A 27831-nucleotide genomic window follows, 5' to 3' on the forward strand; every position below is an offset into this window, starting at 1 on the left:
GGTTATTTAATACATCCTAATTCAATACTGATTTAATATATTGTCACCCCTATATCCCTAATCGTCTCCCTCGCAGACGACAGTTCCCGCGAAACAAGCTCGACGAATGCAGACGACGTTTGCATTAGTTGAGCTGTACAAAGCAAACGATCAAACATCACAGATGAAACGGTGAGTACTCTTTTTTAAGAATGTCCTCTTTAACATCGTATGTTATATGTTCTTTATGATAAAGTTTATTCGTATTTGAATTATTTATAATATGTAACTTGAAAATACGAACTGTTTCTATGAAGTTTTGAAAACTTATCAGAAATTTTTGTGATTTTGTTGAAAGTTTTATATACAACAGTTTAAGTATGTGGGGGAAAAGTTATAAATATTTTACCAATCTGAAACAAATTTTACCAGATTTGTGTTGTTAAATACACAATATATACTAAATTGTTTGGTACTGTGTAGGCCTATGTGTAATAACTCTAGTGGAGTGATATCTTTGTCAATAAAATTGCTAATATTTTAAACCCTAATGAACTCCTTTCTCATCTGCAAATTATGATGTAAAACTGTCAACTTTCTCTCTTAGTTTAAGCTTAAAAAAGAATATTTCCATAGAATATATGAATTGTAGACTGAGGTCATCTGTAATGGACATAAAAGCCTTTCTACAATGCAAGAAACTCAGACGGTCCCACAGACTGGAGACAAAAGAGAAATCTGAATCAACAGTGAGAATGGAATTGGGATCACTAGGACATTTTAGTGTTCTTCCACTTGAGTTGAAGTTCCTTATTCTACGATACCTCACAAGTAAAATATATATACATGAACACAATTCATTTCATTAATATTTACAGGATATAATTGTTTTTATTATAAAGAAGCTTGATATTTTTAGAAACTAATGAACTTTAATTTTATTCAATTACATGTACATATATTTATGATTTTTTTTTTAGTTGATGATTTAAGTATTTTGACCATTACATCAAAAGCAATGAGAAATTTGATAGAGGGGTATAGGGTTCTCATGCCTCTTTTTCCAAGAGATCTTCTGCAAAGACTCCATTTTTCAAAAAATATCCAGATTTTACCTGATCATGAACAGAAATGTTATCTTGACACATTTCACAGACTAGGTAAGGCTGTACAAACATTCAACAACATGAAGTCTTTAAAGATAAAAAGTATTAGACATTTTTATATGCCCATCTTTAGACTGGACGTATTATGGTACAGTGATGTCTGTTTGTCCATCCATCCATCCATTGGGAGTTTTCTGTTTCTATTTTAATTTCTCTGTCACAGCTATCAAGCTGCATGAAACTCTTTGTGGGTCACTTTAGATCATGTTTTAATCTTGATCCACTTTGACCACTCTTGCAAAAGTTTTGCCCCTTTAATTGAGATTTAATGGGGCATGGACACGATTTGAGCTGAAAATTTTCAAATTTTATTTTTCCATTTTTATTAGGGCATGTCACTTCCGGATTACAAAAACAACTAAGTAAACAAGCATGGAATACTTCAATTGCTATGAAATTCCTGCATCTAAATGCTATCTTTGAAAGAAAGGAATCACAACAACCATTTTATAGGAAATTAATTTGATTAAATTATGTGAGTTGGCAAGTGCAATAAATCTAGGGAATATCTTGAGGATATTGGTAAACTTCACGTCTTGCATCCAATGATACACGTCTAAATGCGCCTTTTCCCTTCCATCTAATTTACATCTTGGTACTAAGCACCAATAGTGACTTGGGTCATCATCGTAGGACTGTGCATAGCTCTTTACGAACCATCTGCTAGCGCAACACTATTTGTATCAATATCAACTTTGCCCTACAATGGTTAATTATTATCACATGACTGGTGTATAAACGTCAAATATAATCGGTCGTTCCGGCACATCCCAAAAGTTCCGTATTCTTTGTTATGTAAACAAGGCTCATGCCATGCTTTTGTTTACATTAGACTGTTTAATAGAAAATAGCATGTTTAAAACAAAATGAGATGTGCCAAACACTAGAAAATATTGAATTGTGTTAAGAATTCACTTATAAATTGAAAAAATCTGCTTTAAACAAAACTTTTACAAGTTTATTTAACATACGTAAACAAAAACATGGCACGAGCCTTGTTTACATTACGAGGACTTGCAACCTCTGTATCTCCCATGTACCTTGAATACTGACATTCAAATTTTTGCTGATCATTAGTAATACCGTAGATAAGCATTCTAAACATTAAAAATTAGAAAAATTGAAAATTTTCAGTTCAAATCATGTCCATATCCCTTTAATGTTATATGTAGGGTACATAATTTGTCCAGCTAACTCCTCCCACAATTTTCAGGTGAGGACCTTCTTGTATTACAGAGTGTGTGTGTGGGTATTGAAGGCATGTAGCAAGGAATTTGATTTTTAGGTCACCTGAGTAAAAAACTCAGTTCATCTATTGCATTTGGTCTGTGTCTGTTGTTGTCCATTTTGCATTGACTGCGTTAAAAATTTAACTTTTTTTTATATCTACCATACTTTTCAAATTTGGTGTGAAGCATCTCTGGGATGCCAGGGAAACATAAATTGTAAATTTCAGGATTCCTTAGGGGTGGGAAAAAACTGCCAAATATTGACCAATTTTAAAAATCTTCTCAACTAGTGTTGACAAATTGGAAAAATTACATAATTGATATAAATCAGAAGAACTGTATTGATCAATGATCGATTATAATCGGTATTTACATGAAGTTAATAAATCTTTATTATTTTTGGGGTTATTTCTATTTAATTTTATGGATATATATGTGCAGCATACACACTCATAAGCTGGTGTCAATGAATGCCTACTTTTCAATGTGGAGTCCACTCTGACTCTCCCCTGCACTTGTCTCGATATAAAAGTGAGATTAACAGTCAGATGAATCTCGGGATTAGATATTAATAAGTGTACAGGCGACAATCGATTATGAAAAATAGAATGGATAATTGGAATTGAAGAGCCAAAAACAATTGATTGTCGGCGACAATCGTTTCATCACTATTCTCAACAACTGCATATCTTTAAGAAAAACTAAATGCATGGTGATGTTGAGCTGGAAGACTTCTTCCAAAATGTGTAAATTTTATTATCTCTGGGATAAAAGTTCTGACTCCAGGGTGGGGTCAAACTTAGTATATAGAGTATATATTAAATGTGTAAAACATTTGAAAAAATATCTTTAATATCATTGTTAATCAAAACAAAATATATATTTAGACTGAACAGGTCGCCCTTTACTAAAATTGTAAATTTCATGATCCCAGGAGTAGGGGTTTTGGTATTGGGATGGCACCAAAATAGTCATTGATTAAATGTGTTTAATAATGAACATTTTTAAATTCTTCTAGATAACTACCATTCCAATTCTTTTCAAATTTTGGAATGAAGCATTTTTGGGACACTTAGGGGAACATAAATTGTAAATTTTAGGACTTCTGTAACCCTGGGGTCTTAGGGATGAGGCAAAAACTGTCCCCAAAAAATTACCAATTTTCAAAAATCTTCTCTACAACTGCATATACTAAATGCATATACTAAATGGTGTAGAGAAGGAAGACCTCTACCAAAATTGTAAATTTCATGATCCCTGGGGTAGAGGTTCTGATTCCAGGGCAGGGCCAAACTTGATATATATTTATAGTGTATATGTGCCAAACATGTAAATGATACATGTAGATCTGCTTTAATGCTATTGGTGCTAAATTTAAACTAATGGATATTTAGAAGAAGTAGGTACGTAGTCCTTTACCAAAATTGTAAATTGCTTGATCCCAGGAGGGTAAGATTTTGGTTTCAGGGTCGAGCCAAATTTATTATAGTGAGTATTGTCTTTATGATATGAAGGATCGACTAATCTTTAAGTATGCCTATGCAGTATAAAAACTAAAGGCATTATTAGGAAAAGCAGAGAAGGGTGCACAAAAAAAAGAAAATGGTGAATTTCACAACCTCAGGGTTTTGACTCTAGGATGTGTCCAAATTAGTCATATCATTTAATGTTTAATTACATATGTAGGACTCCAAAGTGCGATGGTACTCCAAAGTGCGATGATCTGCGCCAAACCCCGATGGTGTAACACGTCAAAGTGCGATGGTCCACACTCATGCATCAAAGTGCGATGGTCTGACACGCCAAAGTGCGATGGTGTGAAACAAATGCGCCATAATACAATGGTTTCGACACGACAAAGTCCAATGGTGCATACTAATGTGCCAAAGTGTGATGAAGTGACACGCGGAAGTCCGTTGGTTTGTAAACGACAGTATTTTGGTACAGACTGTACCATCCGTGTGTTTCACCAAAATATCAGTGCAAAATCCAAGCACAAAAATAAGGATAAGAACCTATTTGGTTGTTGTGTTATTAAACACAAAATTTTCCAACGTGAAATTGTATAGAATGTTTTGCATTATAGATAACTTGAAGATGTGCATAGTGCAAGGATTTTGATTCTCGACAACAACTTTATTTTTCTTTGATGTTTATATTTACAGGTTGTTGAATTAGGTCAAATTTGGGGAATATTTTGCACACAGATCTCTTAGTTTAATTGTCTATCTTTCTCCTGTCACAGTTTTTATGCTAGGATCTTTTATTCATGTGATACAAAGAAAGTGCAGTGTAGTGTCACAGCCTGGTGATGGCTGATACTACCTGAAGCAAATTTCTACAAATTATGTTTGAGAAAAAGCTTTCACAGGCATATTATGTACTGTATTCATGTTCTTGTTCAGATATAGAATCTATATACAGGTAGATCACATCTAAATATTTATGGGATGAAGTATAGTGAGTCACCATTTTGCACCCTTTAGATAATTAATGTATTTTTATACCCCCCGCAACAAGTTTGGGGGGGGGGGGGGGTATACTGGATCGGGTTGTCCGTCTGTCCGTCCGTCTGTAGACGCAATGGTTTCCGGGCTCTAAAGCATTATCCTTTCCACCTACTGTCACCATGTCATATATATGGACTACCCATGGGATGAACAAGATGTTCCGTATTGATTTTGGGGTCCAAAGGTCAAGCGCACTGGACATTGAAGTAGCAATATGGTTTCCGGGCTCTAAAGCGTTATCCTTTCCACCTACAGTCACCATATCATATATATGGACTACCCATGGGATGAAGCTGTTCCCTATCGATTCTGGGGTCCAAAGGTCAAGCGCACTGGACATCGAAGTAGCAATATGGTTTCCGGGCTCTAAAGCATTATACTTTCCACCTACAGTCACCATATCATACATATAGACTACCCATGGGATGAAGATGTTTCCTATCGATTTTATTATTTTGGGGTCAAAAGGTCAAAGGTCACACGCACTGGACATCGAAGTAGCAATATGGTTTGGTTTGTCATAACATTTGTTTTTTACACTCAGAAAAGAGGTAGTTTATACCTATTACCAACACCCTTTGGGAGATTGGGGTAAGCGGGGGGTATTCTTAGTGAGCATTGCTCACAGTACCTCTTGTTGTTTTTGTTTTTGATAAAACATTGTTAATATTGATACATGGTTATTTTCTCTCCCTTTCTCTCAATTTTTATACACTTGTTAGGTGGGAGGTACATGTATTATGTTATGGCAATGTCCGTCCATGTGTCCATGGATGTCTTGTTTTCTGGACTTTTTTTGGTAACAGATGCATGTACGGTGTTAAGATTTGGTCACAATTTCTCCCTCAAGACGCATAAGAGTGAGTTTGCATTTCAGTTGGATTGGTGCACCATGACCTACTTTAGGGCTAAAAGTAGGTTAAACAGTTCTCCACATTTTTTATTTGTTATGGATATACAGGTATAACCCTGAAATGTTGTCAGTTTTCCCTCAAGAAGCGCAAGAGTGAATTTGCAGCATTTCAATGGGATTGATGCATCGTGACCTACTTTAGGGCTTAAAGTAGGTCAAACAGTTTTCCAAACTTTTTTCATTACGGATAAATATTTCCCTGAAATGTAATCACAAGCTTCCTCTCAGAGGAATACAAGTTCAGTTACATTTCAGCTGGATTGATGCACTGTGACCTACTTAAGGGCTAAAAGTAGATCAAACAGTTTTCCAGATTTTTTTTTTGCATTTATATGGATACAGGTATTGCCCTGAAATGTAGTCACAACCTTCCTCTCAGAGAAATGCAGATTTTGTGTGCATTTCAGTTTAATTGGTGCACTGTGTCCTACATTATGGCTAAAAGTAGGTCAAATAGTTTCCTGAACTTTTTCTCATTTTGGATACAAATAGTACACTGAAATTTTAATTGTCATCACTGCATGTCCAAGGGTGTATGACGTACCATTTGCAGTACTATTGTAAATCTGTGTAATCAGTAAAACACATTTTATGATTTATTCATCATTGTATGTGACAGATATTAATGACCATATTGTACATAACATTATTTTATAGGTCTTCTAACGAAAAGGTCAACTTGCCTTTATCCTACAAGAGACAGACTCAAGTTTGTGAATGAAATTTTGACTAAGGTTTGTTTCAATTTGATCATCATACAAACAAAATATAGAATTTGTATGCTGTTGAGATGTGTGGTTAAATGCACAAATAAAAAGTGAAAGCTTTATTCATGAAGATGCTTTCTCTGAACTAGAAACACACTAACTGTTGACTCTATACTACATGTTAGGAATCTGAATACAGTTTATGGAACTTTGTAGACTTTGGCTTTAACTGCTTCTCTTGCAAAATGTCGTGTGTTGGATATTGATTTATGGAATTGTCTTTTAACAGATGATGTGCAATAATGCTTACTGTGATAATTTCTCCCAATGCTTGTCACTAACCTGCTTTGGGAAATTCCTACATACTGTGATAGCTGGATGGGATGATTCAGAGTGTCAAAGGACCTATGATGCAATAAGCCATCATACATTTATACTGAAAAAAGTCAGACTTGTTATGAACTCTAAACCAGGTACCTACTCTTTTAAAATTGCTGTAATTTTTTTAGCTCTACTGTTCACAGAACAGAGGAAATGAATAGGCAACAATTTTTTTTGGTTGGTTTACGGATTTGCTTCTGATTTTTTTTTTTTTAGCTCAATTGAGCTTTTCTCATCGCCTGTTGTTAGTCCGTCTGTAAACTTTTTACATTTTTGACTTCTTCTCCAGAACCACTGGGCCAATTTCCACCAAACTTAGCAAATAGCATCCTTGGATAAAGGGCTTTCAATTTTGTTCAAATGAAGGGCCATGCCCCCTTCAAAGGGGAGATAATTACAAAACTGTAAAAATAGGGTAGTCATTTAAAAGTCTTCTCAAGAGCCACTGGGCCAGAAGAGCTGAAATTTACATGAAAGCTGCCTCAGACATAGTGCAAATTCAAGTTTGATAAAAATCATGATCCCCGGGGGTAGGGTGGGGCCACAATAGGGGATCACAGTTTTACATGCAAATATATAGGGGAAATCTTTCAAAATCTTCTCAAGAACCACAGGGCCAGGAAAGTACAAATTGACATGAAAGCTTAATCCTGACATAGTGAAGATTTGGGTTTGTTAAATCATGGACCCCAGGGGTAGGATGGGGGCCACAATAGGGGATCAAAGTTTTACATACAATTATATAGGGAAAATCTTCTCAAGAACCACTGGGCCAGAAAAGTTTACATTTACATGTATGAAAGCTTCCTGACAAAGTGCAGATTCAGTTTTGTTAAAATCTTGACTGATATTGCAAAAATTATTCAGAAAATTTGCGGTTACATTTAATTCTTATTCCGACTGATCCTTTAAAAAATTTTGTAAACCAACCAAGTAATTAACTGGCCTTATGTGTTGGTATTATATCTGTCATCCATCTGCCTGCTGATTTTCTATAAACTATAAAGCATTTTTGGGACATTGTTGGAACAAAATGGCCATCGTGATTAAATGTGTGTATTAGAATTTTTAACTTCATGATAACTACAATTTCAATTCTTTTCAAATTTTTTGTACGAAGCATTTTTGGGACAAGGGGGAGGGGGGGGGGGGGGGGGGCATAAATTGTAAATTTCATGACTCTTGCACCCTTATGGCAGGCAAAACCTGCCAAAATGCCAAAAATTAACCAGTTTTCATAAATCTTCTTTACAACTGCACATTTGTAAGAAAACCTAAATGCATAGTCATGTAGAGCAGGAAGGCCGGCCTCTACTGAAATTGTAAACTTCATGATTCCCAGGGTACGTAGAGGTTCTGACTCCAAGGTGGGACCAAACTTGGTTTGTAATGTTATATTGTGTAAAACATTTAAATAACATTGTCTTTAATGCTGTTGATACTGAATTAAGATTAAATAGATATTTAGAAGGACCAGGTACTCATTTAACAAAATCATGTACGTATTTCGTACTGGGATGAAGAAAAAATGGTCATCGGGGTGATTAAATGTGTCTGTTAACAAATGAACATTTTAACTACCCTCCCCTTCCATTTCTTTACAAATTTGGTTTGAAGCATCTTAGGGACAAGGAGGATATACATTGTAAATTTCTGAATTCCTTAGGGGTGCATGGGGCAAAAACTGCCAAAAATTTACCACTTTTCAAAAATCTTTACAACAACACATCTGTAAGGAAAGCTATATATGCATAATTATATGGGTCAAATTTTGCATATAGTAGTTTACATGTGTAAAACATTTTTAAAAATAACATTTTTAATGCTATTGATACTGAATTGAAACCAAATGGATATTTAGAAGGAGCAGATAGCCCTCTACCAAATAAAAAATGTCATGATCTAAGGGGTAGGGGTTTTGGTTCCAGCTAGGATGGGACCAATATTGTCATAGTAATTAATAGCACATTTTACAGTTTTGATTTTTTTTTCTCTGCTAATCACACTAGTATAGAATTTGTAATTACATATTATATATGTCATTGTAGGTACCCATATGCAGATTGAGAATCACATAAGGACTTTTTTCCGAAAAGTAGTCCTGGACCATTGTCAGTCAGTTGTTGATCGAGCTTTCTGGTTGGGAAGAATCCTGAAGCCTTGGCCAATGGTTCACCAAGCAAGATTTTTATTCATGTTGTATGGCCCAGAGTATAATGGTATAGGAAATTTTAATTTTGTCAAGATTTTGAAAATTAACCTATTCAAAAGAAGTGATTATGATAGATTCACACACATTCAGTTCATTGCTGATAATTTAACATCATCAACTGCACTGTAGAGATGTAACGATATGGCAATATATCAACTCAATTGATCGTGCAATTGATCATCAGTATGATACAGCAGTAATTAAGTTATTTTTTTGCCATTAATCTGTTCTGATTCTGGGTGTTGCATAAGTTTAAAAGTGTTTCTACCCCATGCGATTTTTATCTTGGAAGTATTATACTGACCACTTCAAAACAAACATTAGAAATCTAAGAAATCTTGAAAGTCATCAAAATTCTATTGTGATACACATCATATCATGTGTTAATTCATATCATGGTGCATGTGTATTGTATCATGAAGTACAGTCAGCAATATTATACTTAGGACTATGCACTAGCGAACATTTATTGTGATATTTCCCATGATTGAAATTATTCTATCATTAATGACATTACAGGAGAAATCCAGTGGTTTGAGTTTTGTAAGAATACACCTGTTAGTCCAGAACAATCTGCTAAATATTTTGGAGAGTTAGCCAATGCTTTACAGATTCTCCATGGCAACCGGCAGGAGTGGACAGAAGATGACATCATTAGTGTTCTGGATGAACTCACAAGTATGATTTATATATTTTATTAGTATTTTCATTGATTCAGTGAATATTGAAGAATCTTTTTTTTTTTTTTTTAAATTGATAGCTTGAATTTTATATACATGTACATGAATATTATCTAAATTTGAATGAAGCAATTAGGAAGATATAATGACATATTGTATGTGACAAAGGTAAAGACATAAAGAATGTATTACACTATAGGCCTGAGTATTGCCAGCCACCTCACGATACAATACGTATCACGATACGGTCATGTGATACATGTATCACAATACAGTAGTCAATGATTGAATAAACTGATAATCTTTACATATTGTTGTGTTTTTTACCTCCACAGCATTAGAATTTATAGAATAAACATCTCATCAACAGTCTACCAAGTTTATTAAAACAAACTAGACAATTCAAATTGATAAAATATTGACTAGAACAAAATTTCATAACTGGTATTTTATGATACAATGTAATGTGAAAATCAATTAACTCAGTTTAAAGAATACTGCACAATGTGTACCCTAGTACACAATTCAAATTGATAAAATTACCTTGTTTTCCACCATTTTTAAATGTTAACAATTTGTTAGGTCATACGTAGATTTTTAAAGTAAGTCAATAAAAATGAACTCGTACAGCATCACGATATATACCTGCCGATACGATACGGTCATATCGTGAGGCCTTGCGATCAGTGTATCTCTGTATTGTTACACCTCTAATATACACCTCCTTAAATCTGAAGGTTCTCCTGATGAATGGCAAGCAGAGAATGTGGCACACATGTTGATCCTTTGTGGTGATGTAATTACCTCCAAAATGTTGATGAGCAAAGCTATTAATGGAAGAACTACAGAACTCGCCATTATGACTACATCCTTTTGTGTGGTAAATAATACTCTTTACAGAAATTCAATCATAAATTATAAATGTTATATTGAATGAAAACATCCAGATTAGGCTAGCTGGTTTACAGAGAACTTGAATATTTAGTGATATTTTATCTCAAATATTAATAGATAGTTCTTATTCGTACCACAAATTATTTAATGTAATGTGCAAGGACTACCATTTCACAATAAAACAAAATAAATGCATGACTAGCATGCTTAATTTTTACACTTTCACTTCTGAAAAGAAGCATGCAGTAGCGGACTCAAAACAGTTAATGTTAATTAGATTAGAACTATAATAAGTCATGTATTAAAAACATTTTCACAATAAATAAACAGACCTACATACAGGATGGTATTAGCACTGCATGTGCTTTATTATCTTGATTTGAACATTGAATGCTGTAATCAATACGCAAAGTAGGTTCTCCGGGTTTTATTCAGCTTTTAGATTTTACTACCCATTTCATATACAAGGGGAATTAGAGGAGGAGGATAAAGGGGGGGGGGGGCATCTTCAGATTATAATTTCTCAAAACAGATATATATATATAAATTGATTGATTACTAATTACTTTCTATATATTGTAAGACTTCAATATTTTTGGAAAATGGCTAATAGAATATATAAAAATGATTTTTGTTAAAATTCTCGTACTGTTTTGTGTAATTTCTACAACTGAAGGAAAATTTTTACTTAGGAGGGAAAGTATTCATTTATTGTCAAAGCGGGAAAGGTACCCTCAATTGGTAGTAAAAAGAACCTCAATAAATCACTGGTACTGGTACTGTTCACATTGATCCTACTGATCTAAAATTAATTTAATAACTAATCGACAGAGATCAAATTATAAATTGGTTTGTACCTGATTAATACCAGAGGTACATGTATGGAGTTCGATCATCTTGATTGATACATGCACATCCCATATTCTTGTTGAAATTATCTAATCTTTTAAAAATTAAAAATGATAGGAAACATTAGAAAACACAGTTTCTTCTTGACATTTTACTTAATTTATGTGTATATAGATCGATTATCTGTATATTTAACATATTTGTTGAAATGTTGGCAAAAAGTAGTTATAATTTATAAATACATGTATATATAACTAATTTCTTAGGGAATTTTCAGACAATGGAAATCAAGAAAATTGATGCATCTATCTTTTCATAATACATGTAATTATCATGAACACTCACATGTTTGTTCTTCATTCACTGCAGCTTATATCCTTAAGAAAGTACTGTACAATGCAAAAATATCATTTGATATCATAGGAAGGAGAACATTTTGGGATGGACTGGGAATTGAACCCGAGACCTTTGCATTAATTACTAGACGTTGTGACACGCCAAAGTGCGATGGTCTACACTCATGCACCAAAGTGCGATGGTCTGACACGCCAAAGTGTGATGGTGTGAAATGAATGTGCCATAGTGTGATGGTGTCGACATGACAAAGTCCGATGGTACATACTGATGAGCCAAAGTGCGATGGAGTGACCTTCATTGGGGCTAACTGACGTTGCATTTTATTAGCCTTAGTACGCAAGTCCTCCAAGCTCGCGCTTCATACTTCACCACATATCGTAAACCTAGTACAGTAGGCTGTGATGTCATTGTTAGCATTTCGTCGGTTTCATTTTGACAGACGTTAAGAACGATGTCACAATAACGTGACATCACAAGCCCCGAACCCCACATGATCAGACTTTGGCGTCCATAACGTTAACAAACCATCAAACTTTGGTGCAGATCATCGCACTTGGCATGACCATCACATTTTGGAGCGACCATCGCACTTAAGAGTCTTATATTATATATATATATATAAGTCTCTTTTTTCGAAGTAAAATATAAAAAAAACTCTAAACACTTTGTAGATATAATATATATATATATAAAAGAGAAAATTTTCGGCAGGACCAGGAATATAACCTAAATCCCCTGCAATATTACTCAGGTGCTGTAACCACTGAGCTATCCAGGTCGATATCCACAGGGGTCTCAATAACTCGAAGTCCAAGGGACCTCGATAAAACTTTGAGAGTTTGAGAGATCGAAATTTGAGTCAAATCCAGAAATTATAGGTCTGACCATTATGGTTCAGATTTTATAGCAACCAAAGTGCATATTTACAACCTCCTGACATTGTTTTGACACGTTGTTCTTCATATTTTTTGGTAAATTAATTGACTTGATTTTAAGAACACAGAAATTTATTTTACATAGATAAAAAGATTTTTGAAAGTTTGTTTTTCTCATGTTAAAATAGATGTACATTTACGAGACAAATTTCTTGTCCATAACAATGTTTCGCAGTTATTAACTTCATGGAGCATAATCCACCGCACAATCGTCACAATTTCCTGTCACTTTATGCAAAGCACAAATTTTCTATAAATAAATAATGATGATTCCTTGGCATGTCTCTAAATTATATAATCAAAATTATCGTCTCAATGAAAACAAAGTAGATGAGGGTTAAACTGACCAATTAACTATCCACCCCACAAGAAAAGTGATGTGTCACCTATAAAAGCACCTAATTAATACAGCTGAGCTACCCCCCCCCCCCCCCCCCCCCCCCCCCCCTTGCATTCAACATTGTCCAGGTAAGGTCCAAATGGAAATAACCATAAGTGATGCTGTGTACACCCATGAGCCACCACTTTTGAGAGATCAAGAGTGAAAAACAATGAAATATATTTTTTGGGACCCAAATTTCACTGCAAGAGAACTTAAAGAGATAAAATATTTAAGAGATCGAGAATAAATATATGCTTAGTTATATAGAGAGAAAAATCTTGACCATGTTTCACTCGAAGAGATTGAGAACTTAGAGAGATCAAAGTGTGAGCCTCAAGGGTCATCTGTAATTTATAATGATAATATAGGCGTATAACAAACTTACAGAATACAGGTGTCTTACAATTATCTAAGGTTTTTTTGTACAGGTTTGTGTGAAGAACAGTTTTAGTTTATCATATGTCCTTGGAATGATAAAGAACATCATTGGAGCCATGGACAAGCCAAAAGATAGACTGCAGTACTTCAACAGTTTGATGGACATGTTTAGGGAACTTATTTTGGATATACATGAATTCTCAGATCAAGGTATATGGATGACTTATATGGAATGTACAGCCATTTTAATACCAATTTAACCCATTGGAAACGTAAAATGCGTAAGATCATTGGAAGGGCAAGCAAGCCATCTAGAGAAAAAAAGTGTTGACCATCAAAGGGTTTTTGCACTTATCATAGTTATTTGGTTTCCTGTTGAATTTCAATGGTCAACTGAATTTGTGTAGATTGGCAATTTTTATTGTGCATTGTATAAATACAGAAAGGACATATGATTAGTTGTATTTTTAGGTAACACAAGCTGACAAGTATTGCAATTGGTATATGTATTTGTCTGTTGTTGTCCTTTAAGGTATATTGCTCCATCCTTGTGTAACTTAACAATATTAATGGTTCAAAGTAGAAAAAATTTATTAATTTCCACGTCTTAATAGTTTATTTTAATCAATAACCAAAGAAAATATACATGTTACTGTCTTTTAAAGATGTCAGACATACATAAACAGCAGGGGTTAAAAATTCTTTGAGCACAAAGTCTGGGACTAGTAAATTCCGTATTTGGACTCGGCAATGCCATTACAAATGTCGAAAGTCCAAGGGACTTGCCTATTATTGTATACATGATTAATGAACCAAAATAAAAATGACTGCATTTCAGAATGAAATATCTAAACAAGTTCATAACTCTATAGTTTTTGTTTTCTTGCATGCAGCCCATCGAGATAGATCGCCAAAGATGCCAATTCGAATAAAAAGATTAAAATGTAAATACTGGCGACTTATTTAGCCATCTGATAATGTAATATAAAAACAATAACAAATTGCTAAATTTAACCTGGACTCGGCAAAAATTTGCCCCTCAAGTCCCAGACTTGAGCATGTGAAAACTTTTTTTCAACCCCTGAAACATAGATATAGATAAATGAATTGTGGATATCAGGAAAATCTGTACATGAATAATAGATGTACAAATAGAGAAAATGCCAGCATAAGAGTTATTGCCCTTTATAACATTTTTTCATATAGATAATTGATTATTATATTGAAAATATTAACTTTTTGGTAACATTACAATAGCCTATGGTCTATCCTATTAAGTTAAGATATTTTTCTTAAAGTGTTCTCTTTCATGAAAATGGATGTCCTCATGCTATTGAGAGAAATTAATACAACCTCCCTGTCATCACCAAATTCTTAACTTCTTATGAACACGCCTCTGTTCTATTAAATAAAATAACTTCTTAGTAATAATAATAATAAAGCCTTTATTTATCCAGGATTACATATTTAGCGATAACGCTAGTTTTCAATATGGTCCTGCATATAACATACATACAGACAGATATTAGTAAAATAAACACAGATTAAAAGAAGTAGAATACATATAAACTTAAGAAATAATTATGAATGTAAGATAAATAGAATACAAAATGAAGCTTAAAAAGTATGGTGATAATCTCTAAGATAATTTCTCTTAAAACACGCAACACTCGTTGAGTTTCTTATATTTTGACTCAAGGCATTCCACACTGTGCTCCCTGAAATGCTGAAAGATCTTCTATAATATTCTGTTTTTGCCCTGGGTATATACAATATATTTGAATAAGAAGTTCTTAATAACACATTTTATTTAATAGAACAGAGGTGTCATATCTTAAAGATAGCTAGAATTTACGAAATTCTTAGTCAGAATATTTTTTGGAAGATAAAAAGTTTAGTAAAACTTAAGCCTGATATTTTTATTATACCCAGCAGTCAATAAAATTCCTCAAAAATATTTTTGCAAAAAAGCCTATGACATCACATGAGGGTGGAGCTACCTTAAATTGTCAGACATGCATTATTGATTGATTGATTGTTTGTTTTGTCCCAATGAGAATTTTTCACTTAAATGAGACTTCTCCAGTTGTAGGTGAAGTACCACAAATTTTGACCTAGGGCTCAGAGCAGTAGCTTTTAGGGTTCTTTAACAGGCAAACACTTGCTGCAACACAGGACCTCCGTTTTTAAGGTCATATCCAAAAGACCCATGATTTTCACTTCTAATTTAATGCTAAGCGTTTGGTGAAGGAGCAATCACTATACCTATATTTATGTCAAGTTTGACATGCATTAACATTTGAACATAATCAACTTCTCCAAAAGTATGTGGTCAGTTTTTGTCAAATTCAGTATATGGGACATCTATAAGGTAAGGGGATATGTGAATTAAAATTTCATATTTCATGGTCAGATAAAAGTGGTTGTTAAGTTTGTAATAATAAAATTGTATGGCTTTGCCCCTTAGAAATTGGCTTGGATAGTTATAGAATATGAAACATAAACATTTATTTATACTTGAATTACATGTAGTGCTTTATTGCATGTGATGTATTGTTTTGTATATTTGTTTGTAATCCTTTTATAAAAAAAAAAACAGCAAGTACATCAATATTTAACTTTTGTGCTTTAAAATTTTATGCATGTACATGTTAACATTATCATGATTTATTTGATAAAGCAAATTGTTAATGTTTATTTCATATTTCACACCAACGAAGTAATAATTAATACTGATTACTGATATGAAGATGTAATATATGCAATTCAGTGTGATTTTTAAAATACTTCTTTGAATATGTAGCATGTGCAACTTATTTATCTGATTGATTCATAATCATCTGAACTAAAGTGTCCGGATTAATGAGGCTCCAGTGAACAGATTATTGTTATAGATTATAGAATCGCTGATCTATATGAGTGAAATATTCTTGAGAGGGACATTAAGCAATAATCAATCAATCATGGAACAGCTTTGATAATTGAATGGCAATTCTTTGACCAGTCTGATTAAAACTAGCCCCCCTTCTCCTATCGTGGTCCTGATGATGATAGGAGAAGGGGGGCTGGTTTCAATCAGACTGTTCTTTGACAATCTTTAAAGCTGTATGACCCGATGTTCATGTATTATTTTTGTACATAATTACTTTAAAGCAGATTAATTACTTTATAAAGTTATTAACTTTCCCTTAATTACATGCTTGAAAACATCTGCATGTAAAAGAAAACAGTGCGAATATTATTTAGAAAATAAATATAGTGGGTACATATATAAATCATCCCATAATAGACGTCTATAAATAGATCCATGCGCGTCAGGGGAATCCCAACATGATGTATTAACTCATACGCAACTGTCTAGTTTTAAGGCTGAGAGCATAAAACAACGAATTACTAAGAGGTATTTGATATTTTTATTTCTATTAAACTTATGGTACGGTACTGTTATAACAAATTACACAGCTTTACACAGATAAAACCACCGATGATCAGGTCACGTGACTATCACTTGAAATGGCAAAGTGACACAGTTATTGTAAACATCGATTTAAAATCAAATTATTTGGGTTAAACAGGTGAAATAATTTATGATATGTCGTACAGCCTCATAACTACATACGTGCGATGATTTAATAGCGTTTTTACGAGATGGAAAAAAATATTGTAATTCGGACCATACAGCTTTAAGAAAATGGCGGGAAATGTACATATCTGTGTCATATTGTACATAGTAAATCCTTCATTTCTTACTAATTTGAGAATGTTTTGTTTGACATACGCTACTGTTATTTATACACAAGTAGTTTCAAATGAAAGTCAGAATTGGGGCCAAATAATATATTGTATTTACTTTAGAATACTTGATATTTTAAAATTTAAAGTAAACATGCAATGCTTTTTGATTTATTGCAGAGGATGGACATGAAAATGACATGTTCTTCATGGTTACTGCCCTCTCAGAGTTCACAAAGAAATTGGTCATCTTGGCTTTCAAGAACATGCTAACTACTTGAGCTGTTAAAGATAGTGATCACAAGGAGAACTGGCTGTGATTCTGGAACTTGTAGAAGGACTGTTTTTTAAAGGCAATTAACTCTTTTTAAAAGGTGCAACATGTATATGTAAAAGTGTCTGAATATTGGAGCATCTAAAGAAAGGAAGACCCATAACTGTTGACAGTTTTGTTAAGTGAAAAAGATACAGGATAGTTATATATGTTGCAGATCAATCATCTCCGAGTACATGGAATACTACAACTCATTATGTTTGTGATTAAATTATGTATATTTCCTCTTCTATTTGTGTTCAAGCATAATCTGTTTTTTCCAGAATGCATTATCATTATACATATATCTCAAAGACATACACTTGCAGCTGATAAATCAAGTGAGCTTTCTCTGATCAAAATTTGTCTGTTGGCATCGTCGTCATTGTAAACATTTCACATTTTCATCTTCTCCAGAACCACTAAGCCAATTTCAATCAAACATGGTTCAAATCATCCATTGGTAAAGGGGATTCAAGTTTATTCAAATACAGGGCCATGTCCCCAAAGGGGAGATAATCACGGAAATGCAAAAATAGGGTGGGGTCATTTAAAAATCTTCTCAACCACTAGACCAGAAAAGTTCAAATTTACACGAAAGCTTCCTGATATAGTACAGATTCAAGTTTGTTTTAAAACCATGGGTGTATTGGTGTTAGGATGGGGTCATAATAAGGGATCAAAGTTATACATGCGAGTATATTGGGAAAATAATTAAACATCTTCCTCTCAAGAACCACTGGGCCAGAAAAGTTCAAATTTGCATGAAAGCTTTCTGACATGGTGCAGATTCAAACTGTAAAAGTCATGGCCCACAGGGGTAGATTGGGCCACAGTAGGGGGATCAAAGATTTACATGCAAGTATATAGGGAAAATCTTCTCAAAAAGCAATGCGCAAGGAAAGTGGAAATTTACATGGAAGCTTCCTGATAAGAATAGATCCAAATTTGTGCAAAACATGGTCCCCGGGGTTAGGGTGGGGCCACAGTAGGGGAGCAAAGTGTTGTATGCTGAAAGAGGTGCTTAACAATCTTTTTAAAAAATGATAAAACCCCAGGCCCTGATGGATTCACATGTGAATTTTTCTGGAAAGATATCTGTTCTTTTGTTACCTGAGCAATAAATAACTCCTTTGAGAAGCACAATTTTTCTGAATGTAACAAGTTAGGGGTGATCACTTGTGTTCCGAAAACTGGAAAACCAAAACAGTTTCTCAAAAATTGGAGACCATCTCTCTTTTGAATGTTGTCTATAAACTAGCATCAGGGTGTATTGCAGAAAGAATAAAACTTTTCCTAGAAAAATTAATACATACAGATCAAACTGGATTTATTAAAGGTAAATATATCAGTGAGAATTTAAGATTAATTTATGATATTATGCATTATACAGAATCCAAACAAATACCGGGGCTTCTGAAGCTTACCGATTTTGAAAAGGCTCTCGATACTGTCTCGTGGAAATTTATTCAATTTTGGTATTTCTATTCAAAACTGGATAAAATTATTTTACAATCAAATAAAGTCATGTATCATTCAAAATGGAATGTCACAATACTTCAGTCCAGAATGGGGCTGTAGGCAGGGGGATCCTCTATCTCCTCTCTAATTTCTTTTATGTGTTGAAATACTTGGTATTCTCTTAATATGTAAAAACAAAGATATTAAAGGCATAACAGTTGATGGAGAAGAATATAAGATATCTCAATATGCAGATGACAAATCAATTATTTTAGATGGGTCTACCATTTCCATGGATGGCATTATTAGAGTCCTAGATTACTTTGCAATAATTTCAGGCCTAAGGATAAATTTTTCAAAGACGACAATGATTTGGATAGGTAACAAAAAAATTTCAAAGGACATTTATACATTCTTTATGGAAAGATTTTTAATATCTTGTACATATATTTTTCATGGCAAGACTTTTCATTTCATATAATGACCTTGAAGTTGGAGTTTGACCTACTTTTAAGAAAACATAACCTATTAAATATATTCGGAAATATATTAGGTGGGGCTTTCATTATTTGTATGTAGATTTTTTATGGCAAGACCTTGTACACAATCAATATTTGATCTTTAGAATTTGACCTACTTCCTAAAAAAAAATTAACCTATTCATTATATCTTGAACTATTTAAGGTAGGGCTTTCATATTATATCTATATCTCTCTCTATATATATATATATTTTACCAAAATACTTTCATATTTTGTATATATAGATTCTTTATGACAAGACCTTATTGTGTGAAGTTTGACCTTTGAGTTTTTAAATCTCAGACTTATTCAATAACTCCTGAAATATTTCAAGGTAGACATTTCATATTTTGTATAGATATTTCTATAGCAAGACCTTTCATTTCATACTATGACCAGCTTTGACTTTGTGACCTGACCTACTTTTAAGAAAACGAAACTTGTTAAATATCTGCATAACTATTCAAGGTAGGGCTTTCATATTTTGCAAATAGATTCTTTATGACAAGACTTTGGATATAACTATTTGATTTTATGACCTTGACCTACTTTCTTAAAAACCTGACCTAACAATATTTCTTGAATTATTTAAGGTAAAGCTTTCAAATTGTGTGTATAGATTCTTTATTGCAAGACCTTGTTATACTTGGTGTACGACCTTGAATGACCTGGAAGTTTGAACTACTTTTAATAAAAACCTAATCCATTTAATATCTCTTGAACTATTTTGTACATAGATTTCTTGTGGCAAGATATACCATGACTTTTGACCTTCGTTTAATCCAGAACAGCAAGATCATGTTGGTGTTGAGGCATCTCTGTATTGTGTTAATTCCTTTTCAGTTATGATGTGATCCTTTGGGGCTTGGTTGAGGCCACAATATAGGGTCAAAATTTTCATGGGAATAGAGATTGATAAAAAAAAATCTTTCTGAAAATCACAACAGCTGAACAATGTCAGACTAAGGTGACCAATGTGGCCCATGGGTCTCTTGTTATAATAAATATGTAAACTGAACTCTTGGATTAATTTGGGTCAAGTCACAAACAAAACAAATGATTGAAGTTGTATTTGATGCTGTTGTAGAGCTTGCCACTCCTGATGCATACCTACATCAGATCATTCAATGTTTGGATTGGCAGTGTCCTTTGACAAACTTGGGGAACCAATGGTGTCCCAAATGTGCTCAAAAGAGTTCAAATCCAGACTTTGTTCCCCTGTTGTGGCCCCACCCAACCACTGGGACCTTAATTTGAGCTTTAATCTATACTACTATCTGAGGATGCTTGTGTATTAAAATATTACTTGTGGTGGCATTGTTCTCAATTAGAATTTTCCTGTATATACACGCACATAAAACTTTTATCCCCTATTGCAGCCCCATTCTAGCCCCAAGGGCTATGGTTTTAAATATGATTACTTATTACTGTTGCTCGTGAGGAAAATATTTTTGCTATCTCTCATTTGAAAATGATCCTTCACTTGAACAATATTGAATCCTCTCTACCCAAGGATGCTTTATAGCAAGTTTGATTGAAATTGGCCCTGTGCTTTTAGAAAAAAAGTTGCAAATGTATCAAGTTTACATAACAACAAGAGGATCAGAAAAGCACACTTGAGCTTGTAGCTCAGGTGGGGAAAAGTGCTGGTGTTGCCATATTTTTTTCCAATATGTTTATTTAAACTGTACTTGGGTCAAAGTAAAAAAAGAATCTATTATAAGGCAAGACTTATCAAGTCTTCTACATGCTCTTACATTTGTACCTGTCCCCAAATACTTCGTGTATCTAGATATTTAAAATACTTGCATTTCCAATGTGTTTGCCTTTGATATCTTTACGAATTGTAATGATAGCCATTGATTTCCTCATGTATTATATGCAGTTGTGAACAATTACCTTGGTAAGAAATAAATTTCATTGAAAATACATTTGAGAGTATGAATTTGCAATGCTTCACATCTCAGTTCATACCTTGTAAATATATATTTTGAACAAGAGTACAAAAAATGGTACATAATATACATGTGAAAAGCTTATATAGGGCATTTTTTTTAAGTCGTGATTTGTAGAACTTTGCTTTAAATTGGGTAACTTGTATCAGCCATCATGAGTTCTGTGTAGTAAATATTTCCCCAAATTTGACAAAGTTCAACAACCTGTATATATTTTAAACACCAAAGAAAACAAGAGGTACTGTGAGCAATGCTCACTAAGAATACCCCCCGCTTACCCCAATCTCCCAAAGGGTGTTGGTAATAGGTATAAACTACCTCTTTTCTGAGTGTAAAAAACAAATGGCATGACAAACCTTGGGTATTCTCGTTTGTAGGGAGAAATGGATTATCTAGGAACACAGCATCTCCATGCGATGAAAAAAGCTGTTAAAGAATTTAAATGGAAACCATATTGCTACTTCGATGTCCAGTGCACGTGACCTTTGACCTTTTGACCCCAAAATCGATAGGGAACATCCTCATACCATGGATAGTCCATATGTATGATATGGTGACTGTAGGTGGAAAGGATAACGCTTTAGAGCCCGGAAAGGTCCTAGCATCAACACTGAGGAGTTAAAAGGACAAACCATGTCCTTTATTTAATTTATTTCCTCAAAACAGATTATGTTCAACAACCTGTAATTTCCTCAAAAATTAAGGAAAATCAAATTCTTGTCACATGCACATCTTCAATGCCCATAAAAACACTCTGTATAACAAGGTCCTCACTTGAAAATTGTGGAAGGAGTTAGCTGGACAAATTATTTACCCTCCACATATATAACATTAATTTTCAATAAAGGGGCAAAACTCCTGCAAGAGGTCAAAATGGATTAAAACTGCAACATGATCTAGACTGACCCATAAACAAGCTACATAGCAAGTTTCAGCTTGATAAGTGATGGAGAAATGAAAATAGAAAAAGGATACCCTGAACAGATGGAAGGAAGGATGGATATCACCACCCTCAAAAGACCTTTAAGTAGAACCAGTGTACTAAGTTTGACATCTGTCAAGCAAAGCATCTAAAGATAATGAGCAAAAAATATCTTGAAAAACAAGAGGTCATCCACTCTCTAGGACCACTTGTACTAGGTTTTATCGATATGGGTCATCTATTTTTTAGGTACCGCCGTGGTGGTCTGAGGATTAGAGCGTTCACCCCGCATGCGGAAGGCCAGGGTTCGAATCCTGGCCATGACAGACCTAAGTCATTAAAACAGGTAGTGACAGTTCCATCGTCAAATACTCGACATCAGGTGTGAATGTCACAGGTCCTCAGAGATGACCTGAAAAACGGATGTCCCACGGCACAATAGGTGTGGCACACCAAAGAACCCTCACTGCTCAATGGCCTTAAGTGCCGAGTATAGGTCTGAATTTGAAGTCCTGCACCGGTCTGGGTTACGTCTCAATCATGAGTGAAAAATTCTCGAGCGAGACGTTAAACAAGATACAATCAATCCATTCTTTAGGTAGAACCAGTGTACTAAGTTTGATGTCTGTCAAGCAAAGCATACTCAAGATATTGAGCAGACAAAATCTTAATATGTCCAGTTTGACCTTTCATATTGGGGGGGGGGGGGGGGGGGGGGGGGGGCAGGCATAAAAAACGTGTAAAAGACTACATTGGGACAATTACCAAATATCACTTGAGTTTAACCGAGTTACCTTTACTGGGTCAGGTAAACGGTGTTTAAGATATACTGGTTATGTTGAACAAGTCCATACACAAAAAAAGAGATATTTATTGCACAAAGGCATAAGTTTATAACAAACACATAAAACTATCATTCTACTCACAAATATATCACAGATAATGAGTCTCCACATTCAACCTGTCATTCATAAAGCCAAAGGTTATACAGATATATGAATTGTATACTAAGTATGAAATGCATTGTTCAGTTCCTAGAACATGCCAAAATGTATTCATCTAATGTATGACTTCCGTAACAACTACATGTACATTCTGAAATGAAGACAATTTTGAATATTGGTATGTATTTCATTGTGATTTTTGGCATCCTTTTTTTTTTTGTAATTTAATTAGACAACTTTACTGTAAATGAAGAATTTGAAAAAAAAATTAACTGACTGCCTCTTACAATGGAAACTTTACAACTGAAGGCCCTGATACAATGCTTGATTCCCGGTGGTACTAATAACATGAACATAACTTTTGTGTAATAAACAAAGCATTTTATAAAATACAACAAGAAATAGAACATTATACCTCACTGCATGTAGTTGTGACATGATCTTTACAAATACACCATTGCAATATTCTCCAGTTCTATTAAGAGTATAAAAAAAATTGTTCACAATTGATCAAAGATAGTGTTACAAGTATACGGTACATGTAATTCTCATACAAAAATACCAACAGTAACATCAACTCGAAACAATATCTTAACAACACACACATACTATCTCAACAACACACACATACTATCTTAACAACACGCACATGATTATTGATAGTTCTAGTGATATATATGTACCAAATTTGAGACAGTCATAATAAATGTTTGAATAAATGTCAAAAAGGGATTTCAATAATAACAAATCCAAATTAAAAATATGAGAGAGAATTTAATGGTTTGTTACAGTTCAATATAAGAATAGCCATAGTTTTTTTTGACTGAGGTAGGTTAAAATTGAGATCTGCCTGCATCAGTTCAAGTCGATTTGGTTGCATACTCATAGTTATTTCCCTTGTGCACCCAGACATTTTGATATCTCAAATAATCCATTTTTGAATGACTTTAGCTCTGTTTGAGAAGTACCATTCAGTTCAGGTTTGTGAAATACCCTCTGGATATTAAAAAATTGAAAGTTTGCAACAAATTTATGGCTCAAACACCCCGAGAGATAGAGGGTCTGACTCTCATACAGATGGACTGAAAATGCTTAGATGATTTCCATATATCTCCCACCCCCAAAGTTAAACTTTCTTGGTATGGAGTGTAAAAAAAAAGGTTAAATTTACTACAGAAATGAGATGTGTCTGTGAAAAACTGTGCCCAAAACTATCGCTTTCACCTCGACATATGACGGTTTTATTGAAACAGAACTTCGACATAACCTTTCCATTTTTCACATCTGAAGTCTTGCATATTTTTCAAAAGTTATGACATGTAGATAGACAAACAGACCTTAAAACACTTCATGTAGAAAAAAATTGCAGTATGACATAATAACAAAGAGAGTGTTTAGTATCCTGAAATAAGCAAGATGATACATTCACCCAATCATTTTGGGTGCAAACAATATAAAAATGAAAGCATATGTCATTGATAAATAAATATCAATCCCCAGCAGAACATGCTGAAACTACATATCACCAGTTATGCATCAACACACAACACTAAATACCTAACCATGACAAAATAACACACTGATGAATGTAGAAACTTACAGCTGTTTTTCCCCCTAGAATACACAGTTGAACACAGTAACTCTGATAGTGTTTATAAGATTGACAAGATAGGTTTAAAATATGACTAGAGAGATCTCTTGAGTTAAAAAAAGAAAAAAATTAAAACTGATACAGGCAATATATAGTTATAAAGACCTATTGAATCAGTTAATTAAAAAATTACAAATATAACTAGCATATATAACAACAACAACTGAGAATGTAAAGCAGTGTTCAATGTCCTGATAAAATCTACAAAACATTAAAAAAAAAAAACCAACTACATCACATTATGTCTTCACCAAATTCTTCCTTTAATAGCTGTCGTATATGATGAATATGATTAATTATAACAAGAAAATGATTACAAATATACCAATAATAACAACAGTAACATACAGTTATTACATATAATTTCCATACCCCAGTGGTTAACATTCTTAAACTTTGGTTATCTTTTTAAGCCTTGTTAACTTTCACACTGTACAGAGTTTTGGCTCAAAGTTGAAACATGGACAGTTTAATATCAAAGCAAGTTATTGAAATCACTTTGAGATAGGCAACTCTAACAAAATTTTGCTAAATCTTCATCAACTTTTCAAATATAGTGAAACTTTTACGCAGCTTGACGACTTCTAGTAAATAGTGAGAATTTTCAAAAGTTTTAATTTGGATTGCATAAGAGATGTACATACTTTATGGCTACAATGAATATTGGGACAATAGTATGCATGATCACAATTGCAATGAACAGAATGAATTAAACAAAATTTGTGACCCTCATACAAATATGTAAGTTCTCTTTTACATGTATATACAATATTGCACAACAACTGAGCTTAGTAAAGCAGAGAACACTTTATAAGTAAAGTTTATCAATATTTAAAAGACATTTAACAATTATTACAGCATAACTTTACAAATACATATACACTATTTATAAATCATAAATATTTATATACAATCATAAAAATTTATGACTGCAAAGCAGAGCATCCCCTTGCACATGGCATATTGTAAGATAGCAATCCTGCATGTGTTATCAAAATCAGAACACAAGGAATTTTTTTTTCATTTGTATTTCAGCGACCTTGAGATTTTAAATCTAAGGTACACTTGAAAGTCTGTGTGTTAATACAGCATCTTAACCTGTGCATCTGAAATCGTATATATATACATATATAATGTATATAAAACACAAAAATTTAAGATTATCCCAACCAGTGACCTTAACCTTCTATATTTCTTCTTTAAAACTAATAGGGATCCAGATCTTTATGCAAATCTTTCCTGAAAGTTTGAGAAACTTTGACAAAGAAATGAACTTAAATCTTGCACTAAGAATTTTGAAATTACTTTTATAATGACCTTGACCTTTACCTGTAACCTTGAAAGCCATCAAGAACCAGTCTTAATGCAATGTACAATATTCCAGCAAGTCTGACAAAATTGGGATGCAAAATGAAGCTCTTATCTTGTACACAAGAAAATATGTAATTTGGGTTCCAGGGACCTTTAATTTTTCATCTTGTCTCTCTACAGTGTATTATTCCTGCAAGTTTGATAAGATATAGTAAGAGATGTGGTTTAAATCTTGTACACAAGTACACACATCAACAGAGTAGGTATGAAATTACCATATCCTTCTGCAACTCTGTCACAACAGGATAATGGTAAACGAAACACTAAATTTTCTCCCCCTCTTATAACAGAGATTGGACCAAAAATTCCATTCAAATTACAACATACCAGTAATTTTCACATTCAACCTTGGACATACAACCATTCAATATTACAGCATCTACATATTGCCATATATTCAAACATTCTTGCCAGTTTCCCAGCATGCTCCTGATGCCTTCACTGCCAGTGCAGTCTTCTTGTGTGAGGGGGTCTACCTCGGACCAAGAGATTCATGACAAGTGGATTGTGCTGAACATAAGTAGAGATCGGCGTCACTGAGTTGGTTGGCAATTGGAGACTGGCTCAGCCAAGTCTTTTTCATACTCACACAGAGCTTGATGAATGAATTCGTATTGTTCATGGGTTTGTATCATTCCACCTCTGCAAAATAATGGGGGGGAAATAAATTGTTGTCAAATTCATACTATACCACAAAAGAAATTTAGAAATATTTTCATTACATGGAATTGTGTCTACGTTACAAAGTTCTGACCTAGACATGTACAGATAAGAGTCTACGACAGGATAATTCCTGTGTACCTCCTCAAATGTAAATATTAAATTCTTGAGTTACGTTACAGTGACTCTTATAACTTATTTCCAATAATTGACGAAATAAAGTAATACCTATCACTCCTCATGTTACACACCACGCCCAGCACATCCACGGAATGCTCTTCTCTCAATTGTCTCATACCCGTGCTGATAGCAATAAAACAACCTGTCCTTCCAATGCCAGCACTGAAGTAGATGAACATTAATTCATTTTAAGATTGCATAACTATTGCCTATATTCCTACACAAAATACATGTACATACATGTATCATCAGGTTCATTTTCTGTTATAAAAAATCAAAAATATTTGTAAAAGCATAATCGATAAAAAAAAATTCCCTAAATATTATGAAAATCATAGATTTATTGTCTTTTCCAGCTAGTTAGATCTAGTACATTTGTAAAATATTGGAAAATCATGCATGACAGAGGCAATTGTTTGTGTTAAACATTTATCCAGATCAATGTCTAGAGATTTTTCATGTGGCATTAATAAGATATAATATTGTATTTTGTGCAATTCCTTAACATGATTCATATTTTACTTTGAAAATGTGTTTTCTAGTCTGTAT

At 33.6% G+C, this 27831-nt stretch overlaps 2 protein-coding genes across 2 annotated transcripts in view; one reads left to right on the forward strand and one right to left on the reverse strand.

The window, feature by feature from the left end:
* The first annotated feature begins 64 nt into the window (after positions 1–64).
* Positions 65–22216, forward strand: LOC125645634 (F-box only protein 47-like). The gene is made up of 10 exons (XM_048871268.2): positions 65–171; positions 632–810; positions 960–1139; positions 6455–6531; positions 6794–6977; positions 8934–9104; positions 9617–9775; positions 10515–10657; positions 13623–13782; positions 17485–22216. Exons 1-10 carry the CDS (start codon positions 107–109, stop codon positions 17583–17585), a joined length of 1419 nt encoding a protein of 472 aa, XP_048727225.2. The 5' UTR covers positions 65–106; the 3' UTR covers positions 17586–22216.
* Positions 22217–23329: 1113 nt separating this feature from the next.
* LOC125682922 (tyrosine-protein phosphatase non-receptor type 5-like) overlaps positions 23330–27831 on the reverse strand; it is a 41697-nt gene continuing 37195 nt past the window's right edge. Inside the window, exons 14-15 of the mRNA XM_048923490.2 lie at positions 27331–27444; positions 23330–27084 (exon numbers count right to left, since the gene is read on the reverse strand). Coding sequence (XP_048779447.1) covers positions 26976–27084; positions 27331–27444 — 223 coding nt within the window. The 3' untranslated portion in view covers positions 23330–26975. The remainder of the gene's footprint in view (positions 27085–27330; positions 27445–27831) is intronic.

The sequence above is a fragment of the Ostrea edulis genome, chromosome 6 (genome assembly GCF_947568905.1).
Source record: "Ostrea edulis chromosome 6, xbOstEdul1.1, whole genome shotgun sequence".
NCBI lineage: Eukaryota > Metazoa > Mollusca > Bivalvia > Ostreida > Ostreidae > Ostrea > Ostrea edulis.